This window comes from Scardinius erythrophthalmus (assembly GCF_964197995.2).
Source record: "Scardinius erythrophthalmus genome assembly, chromosome: 15".
NCBI lineage: Eukaryota > Metazoa > Chordata > Actinopteri > Cypriniformes > Leuciscidae > Scardinius > Scardinius erythrophthalmus.
In genome coordinates, this window is record NC_138235.1 from 34,467,057 (window position 1) to 34,488,027 (window position 20,971).

Genomic DNA, 20,971 nt, shown 5'->3' on the forward strand with positions numbered 1-20,971 from the left:
GGTTTTGAAATGAAAGTTTATTCCAAAAGAGAAGCTGAAAAGACGGTCTTCCTAAACTGTTGTACAGTTGTGAATACCTTTGACAAATGCAATAGATGATACATTTAATTTAATATTTGTAATTTTATGAGCATTAACATGCCTGCAACCATTTATTAAAGACTTAATTCTGAACAGTGCATGGGAACTTATTTCGATATGTAGTTCTACCTTTGGATAAAAGGAAACAATTTTTTTTTAATTAAAATAAATGCAATTATTAATAGCACAGCAGAATAAAAATAAAAAAAAGTATGCATGTACTTCACAACTGGAGAACTGTCACCATGCCAACACTGCTCTGGACACAAAGCATGTTTTTAGCTTTAAGCATAAGTGCACTAGTTCTGCATGGTTGCCAAAAATCATCTTGGCCTGGGTCAAAAGCCAGATGACAACGTGGGTTGCTGTCACTGATTTTTGAAATTATACTGTAGGGTCATATTAAAAAATATATATAAATTAAAGAGAAAAAAAAAATCACATTCATGTCATCCTTTGCAAACTTCAAATTTCCTTTATCATTTTATTAAATAACCACAGACTGTCCTGTACAAGAACATATATATTATGGAGAGAAAGACAACCACACTGACAAAGCAGTCAGGCTTCAAATAAGAAAAGGCAGATGACAGAATCCATAATTGATGCAACTCTACTGCTCCTGAAAGAGAAGAGAAAACAGCTGTCAGGATTTAAACACTTCAAATGTCTTGAGATTCCATGCATATGATCTTATGTTAAAGACGACAAACAAATCAGCGTGTAGAAACTGATGTGAAAGACAGCACATACAGTCCAATAAAGAAAAGCAGATTTTTTGCATTGGTACATTAGATGACTTGATTCTCAGGTGATTTTAAACAAAGCAAGTGTGTACAGTGATCATCTAAATATTCATAAATCAAGTCTAGTTTGAAGTTGTAGCTTCTTGGTATGGCTTTTAGAACTGATTAGGGTGAACAGGATTTAATTTAGTTTGTGTGACTAGGGTAAACGTACCTATTAAGCTCAAGTACCCATTAAGCACACTACCATCTTGGAGCTCAGATTATAAAAAGAAACAGCAATGTATTATCCTATTTGATGTATTAACCAATTGATGTGTTTGTTACTATATACCTCCTGTAATTTTAAACCAATCAGACCATTGCACACTGAGATATGTGTGTCCATGTGTTCACACTGTCTGGCGGCTATTTTCAAAGCTGTCTGAAAACTTTCACCAGAAGAGGAGCCCCTCAGATGTGCATTTTTTATATGTTTAGGACTTTATTTTGAAGAAGTACATCTTCTTATTGCAAAATTAAGAGATTAATGTTTAGACTTTTGAATATTATAACCTGGAACCTGGATGTGGGAAATAATTACAGTTAGATCTAAAAGATAGTTTTAGCAACATAGCCCAGATGCTACGAACATAGCTAGCTTACTAGCTGTATAAGATTGTGTGCTACATTAATATATTACTTCACAGGAATTAATGGCTTGTACTTTTAAATCCATAATATTATAATTTTACATTTTATTGATAGTCTTTGGTTTTAAACTGCTGTAATTTTTAAAGAATTCATATTATTGTTAGGTGAGCTTAAAGGGTGCACTACTATGACAATCACACAGCTTCAGTGTGACATCAATTAGAAAAAGCATAATTTCATAGATATTGTCTATAATAGTTGTTCATATTAAAATTGGTATAAACTTAATACATTACCTAGATTATTAATTTAGCTAAATATTTTCCTTTAAATTTTAATTTAATATTTATTAATTAAAAAATGTTTTTGCTCCAATTAAGCACAGTGTGTGCTCCCTTTAAGCTCACCCGCATTAAACGTCTATGTAAATACTTAATAATCAGAATTTAATTATTAACTGATGGTTGTCACTATGTTAATCTTCAAAAAAATGATTAATAAACTTATTTTCACAGTCTTAAGATGACAAAAGCTAGACGAAACTATAGTGTATGCCCAAAGATGAAAGAGGCATGTCATACAAAGAAGGAGCCATCAGAAACCTGTCGTATCTGTCCAAGAAGTTTGGAGTAGACAGGAAAGCTCTGACCCAGAGAGTTAAAGGGATACTCCACTTTTTTTTGGAAATAAGCTCATTTTACAACTCCCCCAGAGTTAAACAGTTGAGTTTTACCGTTTTCGAATCCATTCAGCCGATCTCCGGGTCTGGCGGTACCACTTTTAGCATAGCTTAGCATAATGAATTGAATCGGACAAGACCATTAGCATCTCTCTCAAAAAAATGACCAAAGAGTTTAGATATTTTTCCTATTTAAAACTTGACTCTTCTGTAGTTACATCGTGTACTAAGATGGACGGAGAATGAAAAGGTGCGATTTTGAGAGTATAGTTCCTAGCCATATCAGCCTAGAAAATTTAAACTTTACATTTTCCGTCGGTCTTATTACACGATGTAACTACAGAAGAGTCAAGTTTTAAATAGGAAAAATATCGAAACTCTTTGGTCATTTTTTTGAGAGAGATGCTAATGGTCTTGTCCGGTTCAATTCATTATGCTAAGCTATGCTAAAAGTGGTACCGCCAGACCCGGAGATCGGCTGAATGGATTCGAAAACGGTAAAACTGTTTAACTCTGGGGGAGTTGTAAAATGAGCCTATTTCCAAAAAAAGTGGAGTATCCCTTTAAGGAGCACATTGGTTTGTTTTGTTATTTGATTTTTCAATATGGGTTACATAGCTGAACGTGGACTAGTCTAGATGTTGCAATGAGTTTGAATGACACATCACTATGAATAGGATAGGCTACCTGATCAAATTGAATGCCTTGTTGCTTGATTTTAGTGTTCTGGTTTTTTGTGATTGACTCTGTACCTTCAAATAAAACTTTTTTCAATTATCCCTTAAAAAGGTTGTTTAAAATAAACAAGAATTTTTTATAAAACTTGTTGTGAGCTTATTGGGAACAGGGGTGTGCTTAAAGGGTACAAAACGTACCCATTAAGCACAGCCAGACTTTTTATATTTAATGATGTACATCTTAATTGAAATACTTTTGTCATTTAAAATAAAATGAAATATTATAGTGTGAGAGATTAATATTTTATTTTAAAATAACTTCTTGTACTAAAACCAATATCTTGTGCACTAAAAATGTCTCAATGTAGATTTTGGTGAGCTTAATAGGTACGTTTACCCTATATGTAATTGCTTTTGTTGTATCAATTATGGTGGAAAGCACTTTGGTAAACGGCAGCTGTTTTAAATGTGCTGTAGAAATAAAATTTGTATTGTATTTTATATTACACTGTCACATAACATGCCGTGTTCAGAACATATCCAGTGAATTTCCTTGAATATTTCATTTTAAAAACACATTTTAACAACTGAACATAATTGAACAAATTATTATATAGACGGGCAAAAGTACCCTTTATCTTTAGCTTTACCCTTTAATGTCACCGTTATCATTAAACTAAATTTAAAAAAAAAAAACATTAAGCTAGCTATTCGCCAAGGAAACATTTGCCATTTTCATTTAATTTAAGTTGAAGTACTAAAATAAACTTAATTAAAAACTACAATCCAATAAAAAATATTAACAAAACAGTTCATCGAAATGATGAAATAATACTGATTTTATTTGAGAAATTATTAAAAAAATATATTTTAATACATTCACATTTAGGATAATTAGTTTTATTCTTATAATAACAATAAATTATTATTATTATGGCTGTGGCTATGTATACCAAGTTTATATAGCAAATGATTCTATTGACACTGTGTAAAATATCAGTATTTTCTTTGCCAGTTAGTTAAAATAGTTAGATGCTATTTATACATATAACTACTGGCAGATAGTATTTGCACCTCAGTGTTGTATAATAACAATAATAACAGTGTAAATGATTATATTTATTAAAATTATTAAATGGATATCACCTTACTGTGACAATAAAGCCCTCCCTACACCTACCCCTAACCAATAAACACTTTATTATTAAACACGTTAGACTATTTCCACTTTACAAATATTTTCTTTATTTTTATTGGAAATAAAAGACTTTAATTCCGATCTGATATGTGATGGGAAAAGGGAGTAGAGTGAGTTTGGCAAAAGAATGATAACTTTCTACCACGTGCCTTACCCCTACACTATTGTTACTGTGGACAATCCAGTGTCTTTCGTAATTTTGCCCAATCAGACATCAGTGGGCGGAGTTCGTGTAAATAGCCTCTGCCATCAAGGATACTTTACTACGTATTACGTAAATACATTAATTATTCAACTGCCATGGAAGTCAAATAGTAATTGTAGGAAAATTATCAAATTTGGTACACTTATAGAGGTGGTCCTGAATAGTAATCTGACCAACTTTGGGGTCTCTAGTTCTATGCGTGTTTTGACAAATGAGCCCAAGGTCTCCAACGCAAACTGATGTTTTTGCCACATGGAATTGAACTGCAAGGTAATGCTGAGATTTGATGGTCTCTATAAATCAAAAACACAAACCTTAGTGACGTTACTGTGCAGTACATAATGTGACCTGAAGTCATTCTGGCAGTTGGAATACGCCATGCCAAGACCCAGTCCTGTACCAAAGGCAATGGGCGACGTCCGGCCTGCAAAAACATCTTGATGTATTAAGATGGAAAAGTCTGGTTTACAAAAGGTATAGTATAAAATACTTACGCTTGAAGAATACAACAGAGAACACAATTCCTAGACCCAGCCCGGTACCTACAAGAGAAAACCATTATATTACAAAATGACTCTTGCCTGTGGCACTGTGATGGTGTTAGAGATTGCAATACCATGGTACTCTGATAGGCATTGTATTTTAAGAAAATACTATGATATAGAAAAACATTCCAAAACGCTTCAAACCATGGATATACCATTGTATATCATGTCCAAAATACTACAGAAACTAGTATCCATAGTACCAGTAGTATGTCACTGCCATAGTAACTAACGTTAAGTTATGGCGAGATTAGTAGAAGGCGGTCCTAGTAGGCATTCACGTAACACCTTTTTTAATATAACACAAAAACATTAGTTCTCAAAGCCTAACACGCTGTCAAAACATACCGAGTTACAAACTTAGACAGGATTTATGGATGTACCGCCGTCTAGTTAGGGAGTTCACAATGTTTTGAGTCAATCCGCTGTGCGAGAGAGCGTCTTATCTGATCAATGACCTGAGTGCCCTACACGGACTTGACCTCCTGCCGCGAATTAAGCAGATTATTGAATAAAACCAATCCTTACCGACTTTAATAGCGCAGTCTGCGAGGCAGCGATCCCACTTTTGGCCGATCTCTTTCTCAGACATGATGACAGCAGACTGGATGACTTTAGCTTATGGCTGCACTAGAACGCTGTCATACTTTCCTTCGCCGACAGTGTAAGTATATTCGCGCTGCATGATGGCGCCACCAGCTGGACAGGCGGGGAAATACTGCACGTTTTGTTAAAGGGATAGTTCACCCAAAAAAAATGAAACTTCTGTCATAATTTACTCACCCTCATGTGGTTTCAAACCGGTATGAGTTTCTTTCTTCTGTTGAACACAAAATAAGATATTTTGAAGAATGTTGGTAACCAGACGGTTGGCGGGACGCATTGACTTCCATAGCATTTTTCTTTCCTACTATGGAAGTCAATGGTGCATCAACTGTGTGATTACAAAATATCATTGTTTGTGTTCAACAGAAGAAAGAAACTAATATAGGTTCAAATTAACTTAAGGGTTAAGTGAGTAACGACACAATTTTCATTTTTTGGGTGAAGTAACGTTATCCCTTTAACATGATTGACGCCCATGTACAAAACGATATCACGAGGAAAAATTACATTTTTAATGGAAATTTTATATTAACCCTCTGATACATTTTGTATTAACCATCTGATTTACCCCCTGTAACCAAAAAAAAAATAAAAAAAATCTGAAATTTAAAGGGGTGATGAACTGAGAAATCAAATTTTCCTTGAGCTTTTGACATATAAGAGATCATCATACTATAATAATATCCTGTAAGTTTCAGAACTGAAAACTACCTTGTTAGACTTAGACCAATAAAAGCTTTTATAGACATCAGGCTCAGCAAACGACTCGTTTTTCAAAGTGGGGAACTATGACGTCAAAGAGGATAAAACACCGCCCCCACAAAAGAAGATCAACGCCTACTTCAACACGGCCTGTTTAGCCCCGCCCACCGATTCGCCCAAACATGCTAAATAACATAGGACGACATGATAATTGCCAAACCGGATCGAGCTAGCCTACTTCCAAGCTATAAACATGCTGTTTACTAAATATTGTGCAGCGCCTGTTTGTGGAAGAAGACAGTCTGCATAAGCTTCCTTCGGATTCCAGCATGGTTAAACTTTATTAAATCAGTCAATCACAATTTCCCGACACGGATCTGCCAGCAACATGTAAGTAACCTTGTGTACTCTAATGCCTGATCTGCGATCAGTGATTTCTGATGTGTAATTATTCAAGTTCAGATATCTTTCTCGTTCAATACTGTTTATGCATCAATGACTAAACGATCAACTTCACATAATTTCTCGTAGTATTATGAAAATAATCTTTTTTAAACTGTTATTAAATTATATACAGAAAGCGATCAAAGAACGATCCCTTTCCAATCGCCCAAGCCGTCAATCAAACAGCACAGCGCGAGCCGCGAGAGCTTATCTGGACACTCACCAAACTCGTGATGAAATAATGACACTGTTACACTACACAACGAAGCTCTTACTGTGTATTCACATCGTGTTTGCATTGTGATTTGGTGTAAGCATTTGTGAGAGTGCAAAAATTGCGTTGCAATGATAAGATCTTTATTCACGCGATCAACAGACTGTCTGTCATCTGCTCAGTCAGTAGTGCTCATCATGCTGCAACCTTTCATGCGATGTAATAGATTTAAATATAATGCTTTAAACGATACTTTTCACGATTTGTTCATCTCGATAGCTGTAATAGTAAAAACGTAGTAAAAGTTTTCGAGAGTTCATGTAATACTAGCTATTTCATATGCAAGCATGTCAGCCAATCACAGCAGTGGGCGTTTGCACTGCAGTCTCACAGCAGACACGCCCCTTAAAACGGAGCGTTCAAATGAGGCGTGACATAATGAACAACACTTGTCTCATTCGTGGAGGTGGGAAAACAAGTTATTTGTGATATGCAAGATTTATTGTAAAATGAAAAAGAAAAGGCATGAGAGTCGGCTGTTTTTGTCAATTTTAAGTTTTAATTTAAAATGTTTGCGATTTAATATAAGTAGGCTACATGGTTAAATATTTGCCCACTTGCTTGAGCAACTTAATATAAGTAGAAGTAATGCATTGAATAATAGGCTGACGTTGTTTAAATTGTGTTTAAACGTGCATACGTCTGTTAAAGAGTGTATATGCGTACAAAGAGAATCGCAATGCTGAGACGTTAAGACCGGGGTAAATCAAGGGAAAATACCATTTACTTCAACAAGACAACATAATGAACAACACTCGTCTCATTCGTGGAGGTGGAAAAACAAGTTCTTTGTGACATGCAAGATTTATTGTATAAAGATTTAAATTATGCAAAAGAAAGGCAAGGGTATGAGTCTGCTGTTTTTGTCAATTTTAAGTTTTAATTTAAAATGTAGGCTATGCGATTTTAATATAAGTAGCCTACATGGTAAAATATTTTTACCACTTGCTTGAGAAACTTAATATATAATTATAGAAGTAATGCATTAAATAATATGTTGTTTAAATTGTGTTTAAACGTGAATACGTCTATTAAACAGTGTATATGTGTACAAAGAGAATCGCAATGCTGACAATTTTTTTTTTTTTAAATAAAAGTTGCTGTTAACTTCTGTATTTGAAATACAAATAGTGAGTATGTATTTGTGGTATAGCCTACAACAGCTGATCAGTTACGCACTGCAAACGCAGCATATGTGAAAGCACTATTGCAAGTGCTGCTCCTGCACTGCATACGCACTGCAACCCGCACCGCATATGCACTGCACACGGAGTATGTGTGAAACGGGCGTGAGGCTGAAATCAGGCTTGGAAAAATTGCTTTTATTTATAAATTATGATAATTTTTGATGTAAAAATCATACGAACATTATAAGGGCACCCCAGGCAACATTATAAAATAATAAAACAATCCAGTTCATGACCCCTTTAAAAAATTGCTACTTCATCGAAATGGTACAAAACTCAGCGACTTTTGCGGTAACGTTAGTCGCTATGTGGCCAAAAAAAAGTAAGCTAAATGGTGGGGGGGGGGAGGAAAGGTCACTTGTGTTACCTGTGTTGTTCACGGTCAAAAATGACCACCATATAAAAAAAGGCAAAGAATACGAAAAAAATTATGAATTATAAAATACAAGATTTTTTTTGCAATCTACAAATCAGCCACCATGCAGAAAAAAAGTGCACAGCAAAGGAGGGGTGACACTCGAACATATCAAGAGTGCAAAATAGAAAAAATATTATTGAACAAAAATATATTATATGATTTTACTGGGGAAAAAAGTTAAATTTCAGGTGATCGGTGACTTTTTGAGTGCGGACAACACAAGTGTGAAATGAAATCAAGGCATTTTAATTATAGCTTGATAATCAGCCATTTCAATTTATATTCAAAAATAATAATGCATTTTAAGTATTTTAAGCAAGCAAACTAAATAAAATGAGATTTATTTAAATAGACCGTCCTTCAAACTGGCTGTTTTGATACAAAAGCAAATCATACTGTGTGCACAAATTATTAAAAGTAATAAAATGCTTGATTTCTGTAGATTAAAAAATTGTTTTTATAAACATTTAGTGAAATTAACTGTAAATGGTTCCTAAGTTTTGAAAACTTAGGAACCATTGACAGTTAATTTCACTAAATATTTATAAAAAACAATCTTTTAATCTACAGAAATCAAGCATTTTTTAAAACATTTCACTAAATATTTAATACTTCATTATGATTCATCATATAAATATCAACCTTATAATGTAATATAAAACTCCTGTTTAAACTTGAATATTTTATTTTTTTACATATTGAGTTATACAAAATAACAACTGTGGTACACATGATTGCTTTCCTGAGATGAAAATACAACAATTTACAATAAAAAGACGATTTTAAGAAGATTCTGGTCACTGTGGAAGTGCGCTGAACATGTGACACGGCGTACAAGATCATCACATCAAACTGTTTACAGATGCGATACTGCTGATACATACAACTTTCTTAACAATACAACTATCTTACGCTGAGGTTAGTTAATAGGTCTGCTAATAATCTGCTTTCACATATACAGAATGCCCCATCAATTCAATCATGTGATCTAAGAAGACCTATAAACCTGCTGAAGGTAAAGCTACAACTCAATTTAAGCCAAAAATCTTTTTTTGTTGAAAATGCAAATAGAAATAGAGGCAGATTTGATCTAAAATGCACATTTGCTTAAGTGTCTGTTATTAAAACTGAATTTTTCAGAACAAGAACAGCATCAATAACAACAATAAACATCAGAAAGTGCATCATCGGGCAGCAGGAAGCTAAACCAGGAGAAAACCCAATACAGATTTTAACGTCAGTGGACGCCAGGTCACCCGACATACTAACACACAAACTGCCATCTAAAGCAACACCTCCTCTACTCAGAGTCCCGTTTCTCCTCCGTCTCTGGTGGGTTTGTCTCCTCTCTCTTCGGCCTCACGGCGCTGCTGCTGATGGACAGGAGATCCCTCAGCTCTTTGTTTTCAATCTGCATCAACAAAAAGCTGTTTTATTAACATACACTGGATATTCAGCGATATTATTGGTTTGACTGCACTGACACTATCGGGTGAAGCTAAATAACAACACTAGTCTTCTGTAGAGCAGAATTAAACTTCTTTCATTATGAACTTTGCAGTTATTGAACTAGACTGAATCAACACTGAACTGACTTGAGCTGAATGATGACACTATTGTCTTTTTACAGCACAATTTGAAGCACAAGTCTCATATTTGATGTTTTCATCATTATTTCTGTTACTTTCCTGTTATGTGAAGCTGCTTTCAAAACAATTTCTATTGTATAAAGCGCTATGTAAGTAAAGGTGACTTGAAAATGACATAAAAGCGTAAATTATAAGTGTCTAATCGGACAAAAATCAAATAAAGCCAATACCTCAAGCTGTGCCAGCCGCTCTTTGACCGAGCAGTAGTGTTGGTCGTCCATGTGTACAGCTTGACGCATAACTTGACCCATTTCACAGATCCGCTCCAACTGGTTTTGAACCTCCTGGAAAAAAAAAAGCTTATTTTAGGTTTCATTCTGACTGATTTTTGAACACTGAATCAGACTTATTTTAAAGTGCCTCTATTATGCTATTTTAAAGATTGCTGCTTTTGTTTTGGAGTCTCCTACAATAGGTTTACATCAAAGTCAAAAAAATATATTCTCATAATATACATTGCAGCATCATCTCTTTTCTCAGTGTCTGAAACGGTTCAATAAAGGATTCAGTCTCTAAACCCCTCCTTTCAGAGAGCTACTCTGCTGTGATTGGTCAGATGACAGTAGCCGCGTTTCCATTACCCTTCAAATTGCGCAAATTGAAAATACGCCCAATGGAAACACGTCCATTTTGCAAAAACTCCCATTTCTCGCAAAAAAGTTTTTACGCTCGCATGAGGTGGTTTTCAGACAATTCGAAAAATTAAATATTTCGCAAAACTGCCATTTTTGCGCATTTACAGGGCACCTGACGTAGATGACGCGGTATGTTTGGACAGAATACGAGACAGAGCTCTTCTAAATTCATACTAAGACAAAAGAATTACAGGAATACTGGATTCTAAACCTCAAATAAAAGCCAAAATCAAGACCTCGAAGCAGAAATGAGGGAGAAACACCCAGAAACACCTCATATGTGCCGCTCACAAGTATAAGGGTCGTTCCTTGCCATTAATGCTTGGAAAACACTCATACGTCTCCTTCGATTAATAATAATGGCCAGTGCAGTGGCTGGGATACAGTACATAAACCTACCAACGTCCGTTGATATGGTTTTTGGAATGACTTTACTTATCGCGAGAGGAAAAAATGAAGTTTTAGTCGCATAACATCATTTCGCAATAGTTTTTGTCGACATTTAGAATAAAAAAAATAAAAAATAAAAAAATAAATAAATATCGCAAAAGTTGTGCACAAATGTGACCCTGGATCACAAAACCAGTCACAAGTCGCACGGGTATATTTGTGGCAATAGCCAACAATACATTGAATGGGTCAAAATTAATATTTTTATTTTATGCCAAAAATCATTAGGATATTAAGTAAAGATCATGTTCCATGAAGATATTTTGTAAATTTCCTACCGTAAATATATAAAACACTTATTTTTGTGAGTGGATGCAGCAACATCGAGGACTTCATTTGGAAAACTTTTAAGGAGATTTTCTCAATATTTAGATTTTGTTTTTGCCCCCTCAGATTCCAGATTTTCAATAGTTGTATCGCGGCCAAATATTATCCTATCATAACAATGGAAAGCTTATTTATTCAGCTTTCAGATGATATATAAATCTCAATTGCAAAAAATGTACCCTTAGGACTGGTTTTGTAGCCTGGGAATTTGGAAAACCCAGACAACTTCCGGCAAATTCAGATTTGCTCGAGAAGTAAGTCTGGCAAAGAGCTCATTCAAGCCCATTTCCATGGCCTAGAAATCGCGGCACCAATCAGAAACATTGGGGCGGGCTTTACACAATGACGATCGCTCTGATTGGTTTTAGGTCTATCCAATTGCGCCCAGAGGCATTTGAGCGACGTCTGTTCAACTTTTAAATGCATTATTATATTCAAATTGCAAACACATGAGGACAGTCTCCATGAAAGACCCACTGGCAGATGAACGTGCTACTACATTTCTCTCCGAAACGGTAGGAAATTAAATTAGATTTAATAGAGGATTTTAACTGTGACACGATGATTGACAGGGAAGTTTACGTGACAGGATGCACAGATCCGTCCGATAAAGATGATGAAGTAGTATGTCCCAAAGCTTGCCTACTTTTTTGCTACACATTCAAAAGTAAATACATTTTCTTCACAAAAAGAGTACATACTTTTATGGCGTAGTGTAACTTAGGCAATTGGGACGCAGCATATGGTTTTACAAGATGACGATCGCTCTGATTGGTTTTAGGTCTATCCGACGTCCGTTGGTGACGCCCCTTTGGAAATGATTTGTCTATGGAGCTTTGCCAGACCATAACTCAGTTACAACTGAGAATGGTCTGGTTTTAACCAGGCTACTGGTTTTGTGGTCCAGGGTCACAAATCTGTAATGGAAACGCACCTTCAGTCTGTTATGATTGGTTTACCGCTAACAACGCATGTCCGAAATCAAACGCTTATTACCATATCTGAATTTCAGCTCCTGATCCTCCTCAGCGCTTGATACACAGTAATACGAACGGTAACAATGGCGTTGATTTTACCGTATCAATTTACAGAGTCCTCATGCTTTGGAAGTGCAGCAAAGAGGATTTGCTTTCTCATAAAACAGCGTCTTCTCAACATGTCGACACACGAACCAAACTCTTTCAGTCTCCGCTACAATTACAGCGTTTGAGGGTCAAAGTAGACGTAGACACATGGTATTGTTGCATTATGCAAATTTGTTGAGACTGGGACACTGAGAGTGAGACTCTTTGAAACTTTGCAGACCTTTTACATTCACACTACATGAAAGGTAGTATTTGAAAAAGCATAACAGGGGCACTTTAAAGGTAAGACGTCTTATGTAATGAAAACTACTAAGAAATCAAGGGTTTGGCACCTTGGCATGATCCTGGTGAAGGTTGAGCACAGGTTTAGTATCCAGCTCTTTCTTTTCCATCATCAGCTGAAGCATCTGCTTTCGGTATCGGCCCATGATCAGCTCTAAAGCGTACTGGTGCTCCTCCAGAGACAGCCAGAGATCTGTGAACAGCACAAAGAGTTGAATCAAGGATTCGCTTTAAAAATGTGAGACTCTATGAAGAAACTCAAGCTGTCTTGCCTCTGTTCTCCTGCTGGAGATCTTTGATTTGGGTGTTCTCCTGGGTCAGCAGGACGTGAGGTTTGTATCTGGACAGCTCCTGATACTCGGTGCCTTCCTCTGTGTACTAAAGACAGGACAAATAGAGCTTCATATTGGGGAGTTATTGTTTATTCTTCATTTTTTGTCAGCAGGGATGCAACATATACAGGGTTCTGGGGCTATAGTATACAATAAAACTGCTAATGTAAATAATTAACAAGGATAATAATTGTATGTGTATTTTATATATATATATATATATATAGGCCTATATATATTGTTTTCGAGAGAGAGAGAGAAGAATATTTAACTTTATCCAATTAATAATCAAGTAAATAAACAACAAAATATAAATCAAAATGATCATTACTTGCAGGCTTGAAATCAGCATAAATTAAATTTAGTCCCAAATGCAAAAAAAGATATAGATAAAAGTATAGATTGGTTCTAGAACATTAACAATATACTTATAAATATATACTAAAATATACAAAAAATCAACCATCAAAATTGTATATTATTAAGTTTATTCCTGATTTTACTATGCACAAAATTAAAGACTAATGTGCATGTCAACAGTATTTATAAAATCAGACATCATATCAATTATCAGCCATAACAAAAATAATTATCAGTTATCAGTCAAAACATTAATATTGCATTGCATTCCAAACAAGCTTTTTACTATTACAAATATCTAAAAATTATTAAATCATCATACATATAAACAAACAAACTCAAGGACAAAAATTACTTAAGATAAGTCTTGTTTTCTGAAAAATTTATCAAAATGTAGTTTATTCTTAAAACAAGAAAAACATCTGCCTTTATAATATAAGCCTTTGAATTAAGTTTACTTTTCATTTTATTCTTCTTTATATCTTTATTATTTTTTACTTGCTGTTTTATTAGAAGACTCATTATCTGAAGTAATTTAGCTTCTCAAGTAAAAAACACGGAGTAATAAATAATTTTTTTGCAGTGTCTACAACAACCTTTGCTCATCAGCCCAGATCTCACACACTATAAGCCACATGCTTCGCAGCAATAAATCATATTGTGCAATGCACATGCAATAAATAACATGCAAACAACTGTAATTCGTGCAGTGCATGATTTTTGTCATACTACAGGTGCTCTGTATGGAGGTCAGTAAGAGATTCATATCATGCCTTGTCAGGGAGATTGTTTCCGACCTCCTTCATGCTGTGTATCTTCTGGCTGAGGACGCTGGACTGATCGATGAGACCCTCCGCGGCGTTATCGTGTTCCTTCAGCCGCTCCAGGAGAGTCCTCGCGTCGCCGAGCACCTTCTCCAGCGAGCACGACATCCTCAAACTACACCGCTGTGCTTATCGAGCGCGACGCATAACAGCACAACTAGAACAATGTTGAGATATATTACAGATTTACTTCCTCATATCGATCACAAAATGCAAGTCTAATAAGAGAATCGATTAAGGAGATCTGTCAACTAACTAACTAAAGGAACTTCCTGTACTAGTCAACGTCAAATACGTCAACGTCTTTTGAACAATCTATTTTCAAAATAAAAGTCTGTTTGGTAAAAAATAAAAGTACTCTTAACTCTAAATTTTTAGCATATGTTTTATACTAAAATCAGCATAAATTCAGTCCCAAAAGAAAAACTATGCAATGGATTTAACGTATTTATTCTCCGCAAAATTTAAACGTCAATATTGTATATTATCATGATTTTATTCCTGAAGACTACAGCTTTAATGTACATGACAACAGTATAGATCTATTATATTAGCCATCATATCAGTCATATCAACCATGACACAAAAAATATGATCAGTTATCAGGCATAATTGTAATATTAACCTGAGGATAATACTTAAAAAAAAAGCCTGTTTGGGTGAAGATAAAAGTAGTCAAATTAATTAACATGTTTTCTTTTTATTAATAACATCCTAAAATTACTACTATCACTACTTGTAATAGTACGCAAAATGTACATTGCTAACAAATTAACATCATATGCTTGTAAAAGAAAAATAATTTTTCTAACTTTTAAATTCACATTTGAGGAACAGTATGACTGTGTGTAATTTATGTTAGAGAACAAAACAGTGTTTAAGTTACATTCTTCTGGAGAATTATCCTAAATAGTGTATGCATAGTTGCCTCTGCATAATACGGTCGAATAGAAGAAAGTATTTCGACATCTAACTATAAGTTTGTCAAGACAAACTTTGATGTTGGCTTGAGAAAGCCTGAACAGAAAGTCTGAAAAGCTTGAAGTTTGAAGGTTTTCAGTTTCAAGTAGTTTGAAGTTTAAAGTAGATTTAAAGGTTAAAGTTGGAAGGTTTTGAAGGCAATACAGTCAATCAGAAAACATATTGATAGATAGACAGATAGATAGATAAGGTGTTTTTAGCACGTTGTGTAAACATGTTTTGCATTGCTAGCATGTTTTAGCATGATTTAGCACATTGCTTTCATGTTTTAAGCATTTGGCTAACATGATTTAACATGTTGCTAGCATGATTTAACATAATACTAACAATTTATAACACAAATTAACACATTGCTAGCATGTTTTAGCATGTTGTTAGCATGAATTAATGCATTACTAGCATGTTTTAACACATTGTTAACATGTTTTAGCATATTTTTAGTATGATTTAACCCAGTGGTTCTCAAACTTTTTCGGTCGCACCCCCCTTTAAACCTTTAAACAAATTTGGTCCGCTGGAGAAGTGCTTTTCTATGGCGAGCAACTTCTATATTGGGCTTGTTACAACAGTGACATGTCAATGGTCTGAAGAAAAACGATTCAGTGTAATTGACGTCCGATGCCGCTTTATAAAGGCAGAACGCTACACTTGACCACCGTTGCAACGGCTGTTTTTTTTTTTTCTGCTGATCTATCCACACTTTGAGAACCACTGCTTTAACCGTCTATGATTTTAAAACATTGTTAGCATGTTTTAGCACATTGCTAGCATATTTTAGCACATTGTTAGCACGTTTAACATGTTATCATGTTTTAACATGTTGCTAACATGAATTAACATGTTGCTAACGTATTTTAACATGCTGTTAGCATGTTGCTTGCATGTTTTAACACAAAGGTAGTTGCTGGGCTTTGTTAAATCAAGCTAGCAACATGTTAAAGCATGTTATGAACACGCAATGTGATTAAACATGTTTGAAAACTCAAAAGATGAATATTAAAGAGCACAACAGTATGTTGGCTCTCTCAAGCCAACATAATAAACAACACACACTTCACCTTTAACACTATACTTTACAGTAAGAACCCCACGGTGAACTGTAATTTAGAGATGATAATTGCAAAATTATCTTTTACAACCAGTGTAAAATAAACATGAAGCCCCTTTCAAATATGTCAGTGCAGGAGTGAGAGTGTAGAAGAAACCACTGATACAAACATGTCTTTTATTTAATGTTTTGCATAGATCACCGCAGATTCACAATATGAGGCAAACATTACAAGAACCATGGAATTGTATTCAAATATGAACCATCACTGTAACATCCCTTTATATGGTAAGGTATGAGAACATTTGGTCTAATTTGCCAAAACTTGAACAAAGAACATAATCATACATTCAAAACCGGTCTAAAGATTTGGTGTTATTATGGCTTTCAGCAGCTGATGCTTGTCACACAGTCACCATTATGTCACTGAGGTCCTTGCGTTTGAGGTCAGGCACTTTGGCGTCAGACGCAGGATAGCCAACAGGAAGCAGAATTAGAAGCTTCTCATTGGCTGGTCGCTGGAGGAGGGACCTCAACTGTGGACCACAGTTCAAAGGAGTGGTCGTCACGGTAACCAGCCCAACATTCTAAACCCACAAAATGGAATATCACATGAAATTCAAATTCAAAGATCCACAAATGTTTGATGTGTGCGTTTCCGAGTCTCACCTGCAGGGCGGCCAGCAGAATCCCACAGGAAATCGACACACTGATTTCATTGTAATAGTGAGTCTTTTTCTTGCCGCTGGGCAGAAGTCCATGTGTCTGCTTAAACACTAGGATCAGATACGGAGCCACATCCAAATACTCCTTCACCCAGTTTGTCCTGTGAAAGAGAGCATTATAAATATTATCACTTCTTCTTCTTATTATATTACTCTGTATAGCATTACAACAACAACAAAAACAATAATAATCATAATTATTATTATTATCATATTACAGTGTATAGTATTATAGTGTTATCAACTTTATTATTTCTAATAAATATTGTATTATATTACTGTGTACTGTACAGTATTAAAAAATACAACAATAATAATAACAACGGATATAATTATTATATTATAGTGTATCATATTATAAAAATATTTTTTTAATTTGTATAAATATTTATTTCTTATTATTATTTCTTGTAAATTATTATTATATCACTGTGTATACATTACAACAACAAAAACAATAATAGTAATAATTATTATTATATTAGTGTATACAAATATTATTAAAATCTTAATTAGTCTTATAAACATTATTATTTCTAATAAATATTGTTATTATATTACTGTGAACAGTATTACAACAACAACAACAACAACAACAACAAAAATATTAACAATAATTATTATACAAAATCTGTGTAAAGTATTACAATAATAATAATAAAACATTTAATTATTAATATATTATAATGGATCACATTATAAATATATATTTTTTCAGAATTTTATAATATTATAGTATTATAAATATTATTGTTTCTTATAAATAATATTAATAAATGACTGTATATTGTATTATAATCATAATAATTTCACATATATATATGTATATATATATATTTTTTTTTTATGTGACCTGTTTGAATCATTAACCATGGTAAAAAAGAGATAGAAAAAAGTAACCACAAGGGGGCACTAATATCATAGCTAAATTAGTTTATCAACTCATATTACTATTATTATGTGTCTGTAATTGTTATATTAAATTATAATACATAATATATAACGTATAGTACAGAAAAATAAAACTAATAAACATAAAAAAAAAAAAAAAAAAAATTTTTTTGAAGCCTCTTGTCTATTTGAAACACACCGAAGTCTCTTCAGGTCATGGACCCACTTGTCTCCCATCCTTTGCTTGTAGTTGATCTCCTCCTCTTCCTCAACGATCTCTCTGATCTTGTGTTTCACTTCGGCATCAGACACCACCACAAACGTCCAGGGCTCAGTATGAGCTCCACTGGGTGCAGTGCCTTCCCCACACACACACACACACACACACACACACACACACACACACACACACACACACACACACACACACACACACACACACACACACACACACACACACACAATGAGTGATGAAACGAAGGGCTGGCTTTGAATGGTTTCCAACATGTTTGCATTACCTGCAGTGCGTATGACATTGTCAATCACTTCTTTTGGAACCGGCTCTGGACTGATGAAGCGGACAGACCGTCTCAGATTCATGAGCGAGTAAAACTTCTCAGAGCGTTCCAGCATCTCGGCAGCAGAGTACTGAGCCGGAGTGTACGGGATGTGGACTAAGCTTTCTTCCTCTGTTGTGTCTAGCCAATCATCATCATCCTCTGCGCACAGACAACAGATTTAGCCAACAATGCCAATCAAAAGAAGTCACAAATTCACATCATGGCAGTCTCATCATGTCTTTTGTTTTTATTGGTCATCAGAAACTGTCATATTTGCAAAATATGATTGCTTATATCATGCAATTATGAAACATTATATATTGGGTAGCACTTTAGTTTAGGGTCCAATTCTCACTATTAACTAGTTTAGCACTTTAGTTTAGGGTCCAATTCTCACTATTAACTAGTTGCTTATTAGCATGCATATTACTAGGATATTGGCTGTTTATTAGTACTTATAAAGCACATATTAATGCCTTATTCTGCATGATCATATTCTACACCTCTTAATCCTACTCAATACCTAAACTTAACATCGATCTTACTAATTAAAAAGCAGTAATTAAGAGTTTATTGAGGCAAGTCATAGCTAATACAGAATATGTGTTCCCCAAACTAAAGTGAACAAATATTGCAGTATGTATAGTACTTAATATGCACTTTATATGCACTTAATTGTTGAACAGACTAGACACATTTTTGAAAGTGGGCTGTAATCGAGTATGTTGCAACATCTTCAGCAAGACTTTTTTGGACTTGAACCTTTGCATTGGGTTCAAAACTCTGTCCCAGCAAACGTTGAGATCTCTTCAGAAGTTCTGCATCTTTGCGCTGGACTTCTCTCTTCAAAGGCATCTTCACTTTAAAGCTCTTGTGTGGAGTTTCTGTTTGCTCTCCTCTCTAACCATCCAGACAGTTTCAAGTACTCAAGATGACACTGATGATGTTCAACATATTCTTATCTAACCTCCTGAGATCCAGTAATAAATGTTTTGTTCAATGCAGTAATCATGTGCTTTATTGTTTAAATACTGGTCTACTTTTTTTTTAAATAATAATCTATATATTTATATCCATGAAGGGTTTTGCAAATGTTTGGGGGCATGGCCAGTATGATTAAATTATTATATGACACAATATAACAATAATACTATACATTAATTTGAATTATAATTAGAAAATATGTAATAAAAATATGTAGCATGTATTCTGATTCTGAAACTCTATACTAATGTAAAGAAATCTATAATGCTGCTTTATTTTTATATAAATGTTTACATAATATTTGATAATTAGGATTGTTGTAAGTATTATTGGTTTTGTAGACTGGACAATGGGTGAAAAACTCAAATAAAAAGTCAAGTTCCTGTCACTTACTACTTTGTTACAGTAAAATGTAGGCTATTAATAGAGTACAGTATACCGTTGTGTTTCCTGCTGATTTCTGTGTCGTCCTGCAGATCCTCATCCACCCATGGTCTGGCTGTCTCTCCTGAACTCTTCTGCTTGGATCTGCTCTCTCTCCTCTGGGAGTTTTTGAAGAGAAACCCTATAATAACGCACAAAACCGCCACGAACACCGGAGTAAGAGCCGAAAACACCGCCATGATGGACGAGTCGACTCAGTCTGAACCTATGGTCTGAACGAGTTTCACAAAAGCTCAGTGAAAAGGGAGGGACTCACTCACTTATCTCACTTTCTTTCTCCTGTTAATATTCAAACAGCTCAAAGGAAACATAAAACCGCACAGTTGTCTCTACTATCAGTGTGCAAGTCTCGTTTTAACACTAACATTCGTATCTGTATAATAATTTTAAACTTAGATTACAATAATCAATTATTTAATAATAATGATATGTTAATACTAATAATAAGCAATGTATTATTGTTGTTGATATTATTATTCAATAAACAATAAAAATGCAATTAAGTGACTGCCCGCTACATCGATCCGTCAGTAGGTGGCGTATTCTGACCGTCTATGAATAATGGAATCATTTATTTAAACGATTTGTTCAAAAACGCGGATTCAGTCAGGAACGAACAATGACGTCTTTATGAATGAGTCGTTGAATCATTCACTCAAAAACGATTCGTTCAAACATGTTGATTCAGTCAGGAATGAATCACCACTTGAAGTGATGCACGGAAACGCGCACAGTCGATTCTGTCGTGACTTCGTTTGGAAATATTTTCGTTGGCGGAACAAAACGGACGAAGTAGGCTAACTGTCTAAAATGTAAGTTAGGCCTTTTTAAAGGTACACTATACCTCTTTTTGTTCAAAATTTACAAAATGTATTTAATGATCCGATCGAGTAGGCTAGGCTACACCATGAATTAATCTTCCCAGCCGTGATTTTGTCTTATCCTGAATTACTACGGTACGCTTATAATAAGTGTTTATATTCGGACTATTTTAGACCA

The 20,971-nt window shown here is 34.6% G+C and overlaps 3 protein-coding genes across 4 annotated transcripts; all 3 read right to left on the reverse strand.

The window, feature by feature from the left end:
* Positions 1-3: 3 nt before the first annotated feature.
* On the reverse strand, positions 4-5,445 carry micos10 (mitochondrial contact site and cristae organizing system subunit 10). Its single transcript, XM_081387269.1, has 4 exons — positions 5,293-5,445; positions 4,714-4,761; positions 4,534-4,643; positions 4-703 (listed from the first exon to the last, which is right to left on the reverse strand). Exons 1-4 carry the CDS (start codon positions 5,354-5,356, stop codon positions 695-697), a joined length of 231 nt encoding a protein of 76 aa, XP_081243395.1. The 5' UTR covers positions 5,357-5,445; the 3' UTR covers positions 4-694.
* A 2,647-nt stretch (positions 5,446-8,092) lies between these two features.
* sike1 (suppressor of IKBKE 1) lies at positions 8,093-14,675 on the reverse strand. Of its 2 annotated transcripts, none has more exons than XM_081387266.1 (5): positions 14,289-14,675; positions 13,096-13,201; positions 12,874-13,016; positions 10,215-10,328; positions 8,093-9,806 (listed from the first exon to the last, which is right to left on the reverse strand). In XM_081387266.1, exons 1-5 carry the CDS (start codon positions 14,445-14,447, stop codon positions 9,696-9,698), a joined length of 633 nt encoding a protein of 210 aa, XP_081243392.1. In that variant the 5' UTR covers positions 14,448-14,675; the 3' UTR covers positions 8,093-9,695. The 2 variants fall into 2 exon arrangements, with proteins under 2 accessions (XP_081243392.1, XP_081243393.1); XM_081387267.1 differs by having other exon boundaries at positions 9,054-9,806; positions 14,313-14,619.
* Positions 14,676-16,530: 1,855 nt separating this feature from the next.
* On the reverse strand, positions 16,531-20,173 carry iyd (iodotyrosine deiodinase). Its single transcript, XM_081387265.1, has 5 exons — positions 19,968-20,173; positions 18,503-18,703; positions 18,184-18,343; positions 17,038-17,194; positions 16,531-16,955 (listed from the first exon to the last, which is right to left on the reverse strand). The coding sequence occupies exons 1-5, from the start codon at positions 20,149-20,151 to the stop codon at positions 16,773-16,775; spliced, it is 885 nt and encodes a 294-aa protein (XP_081243391.1). The 5' UTR covers positions 20,152-20,173; the 3' UTR covers positions 16,531-16,772.
* Between the last annotated feature and the right edge of the window lie 798 nt (positions 20,174-20,971).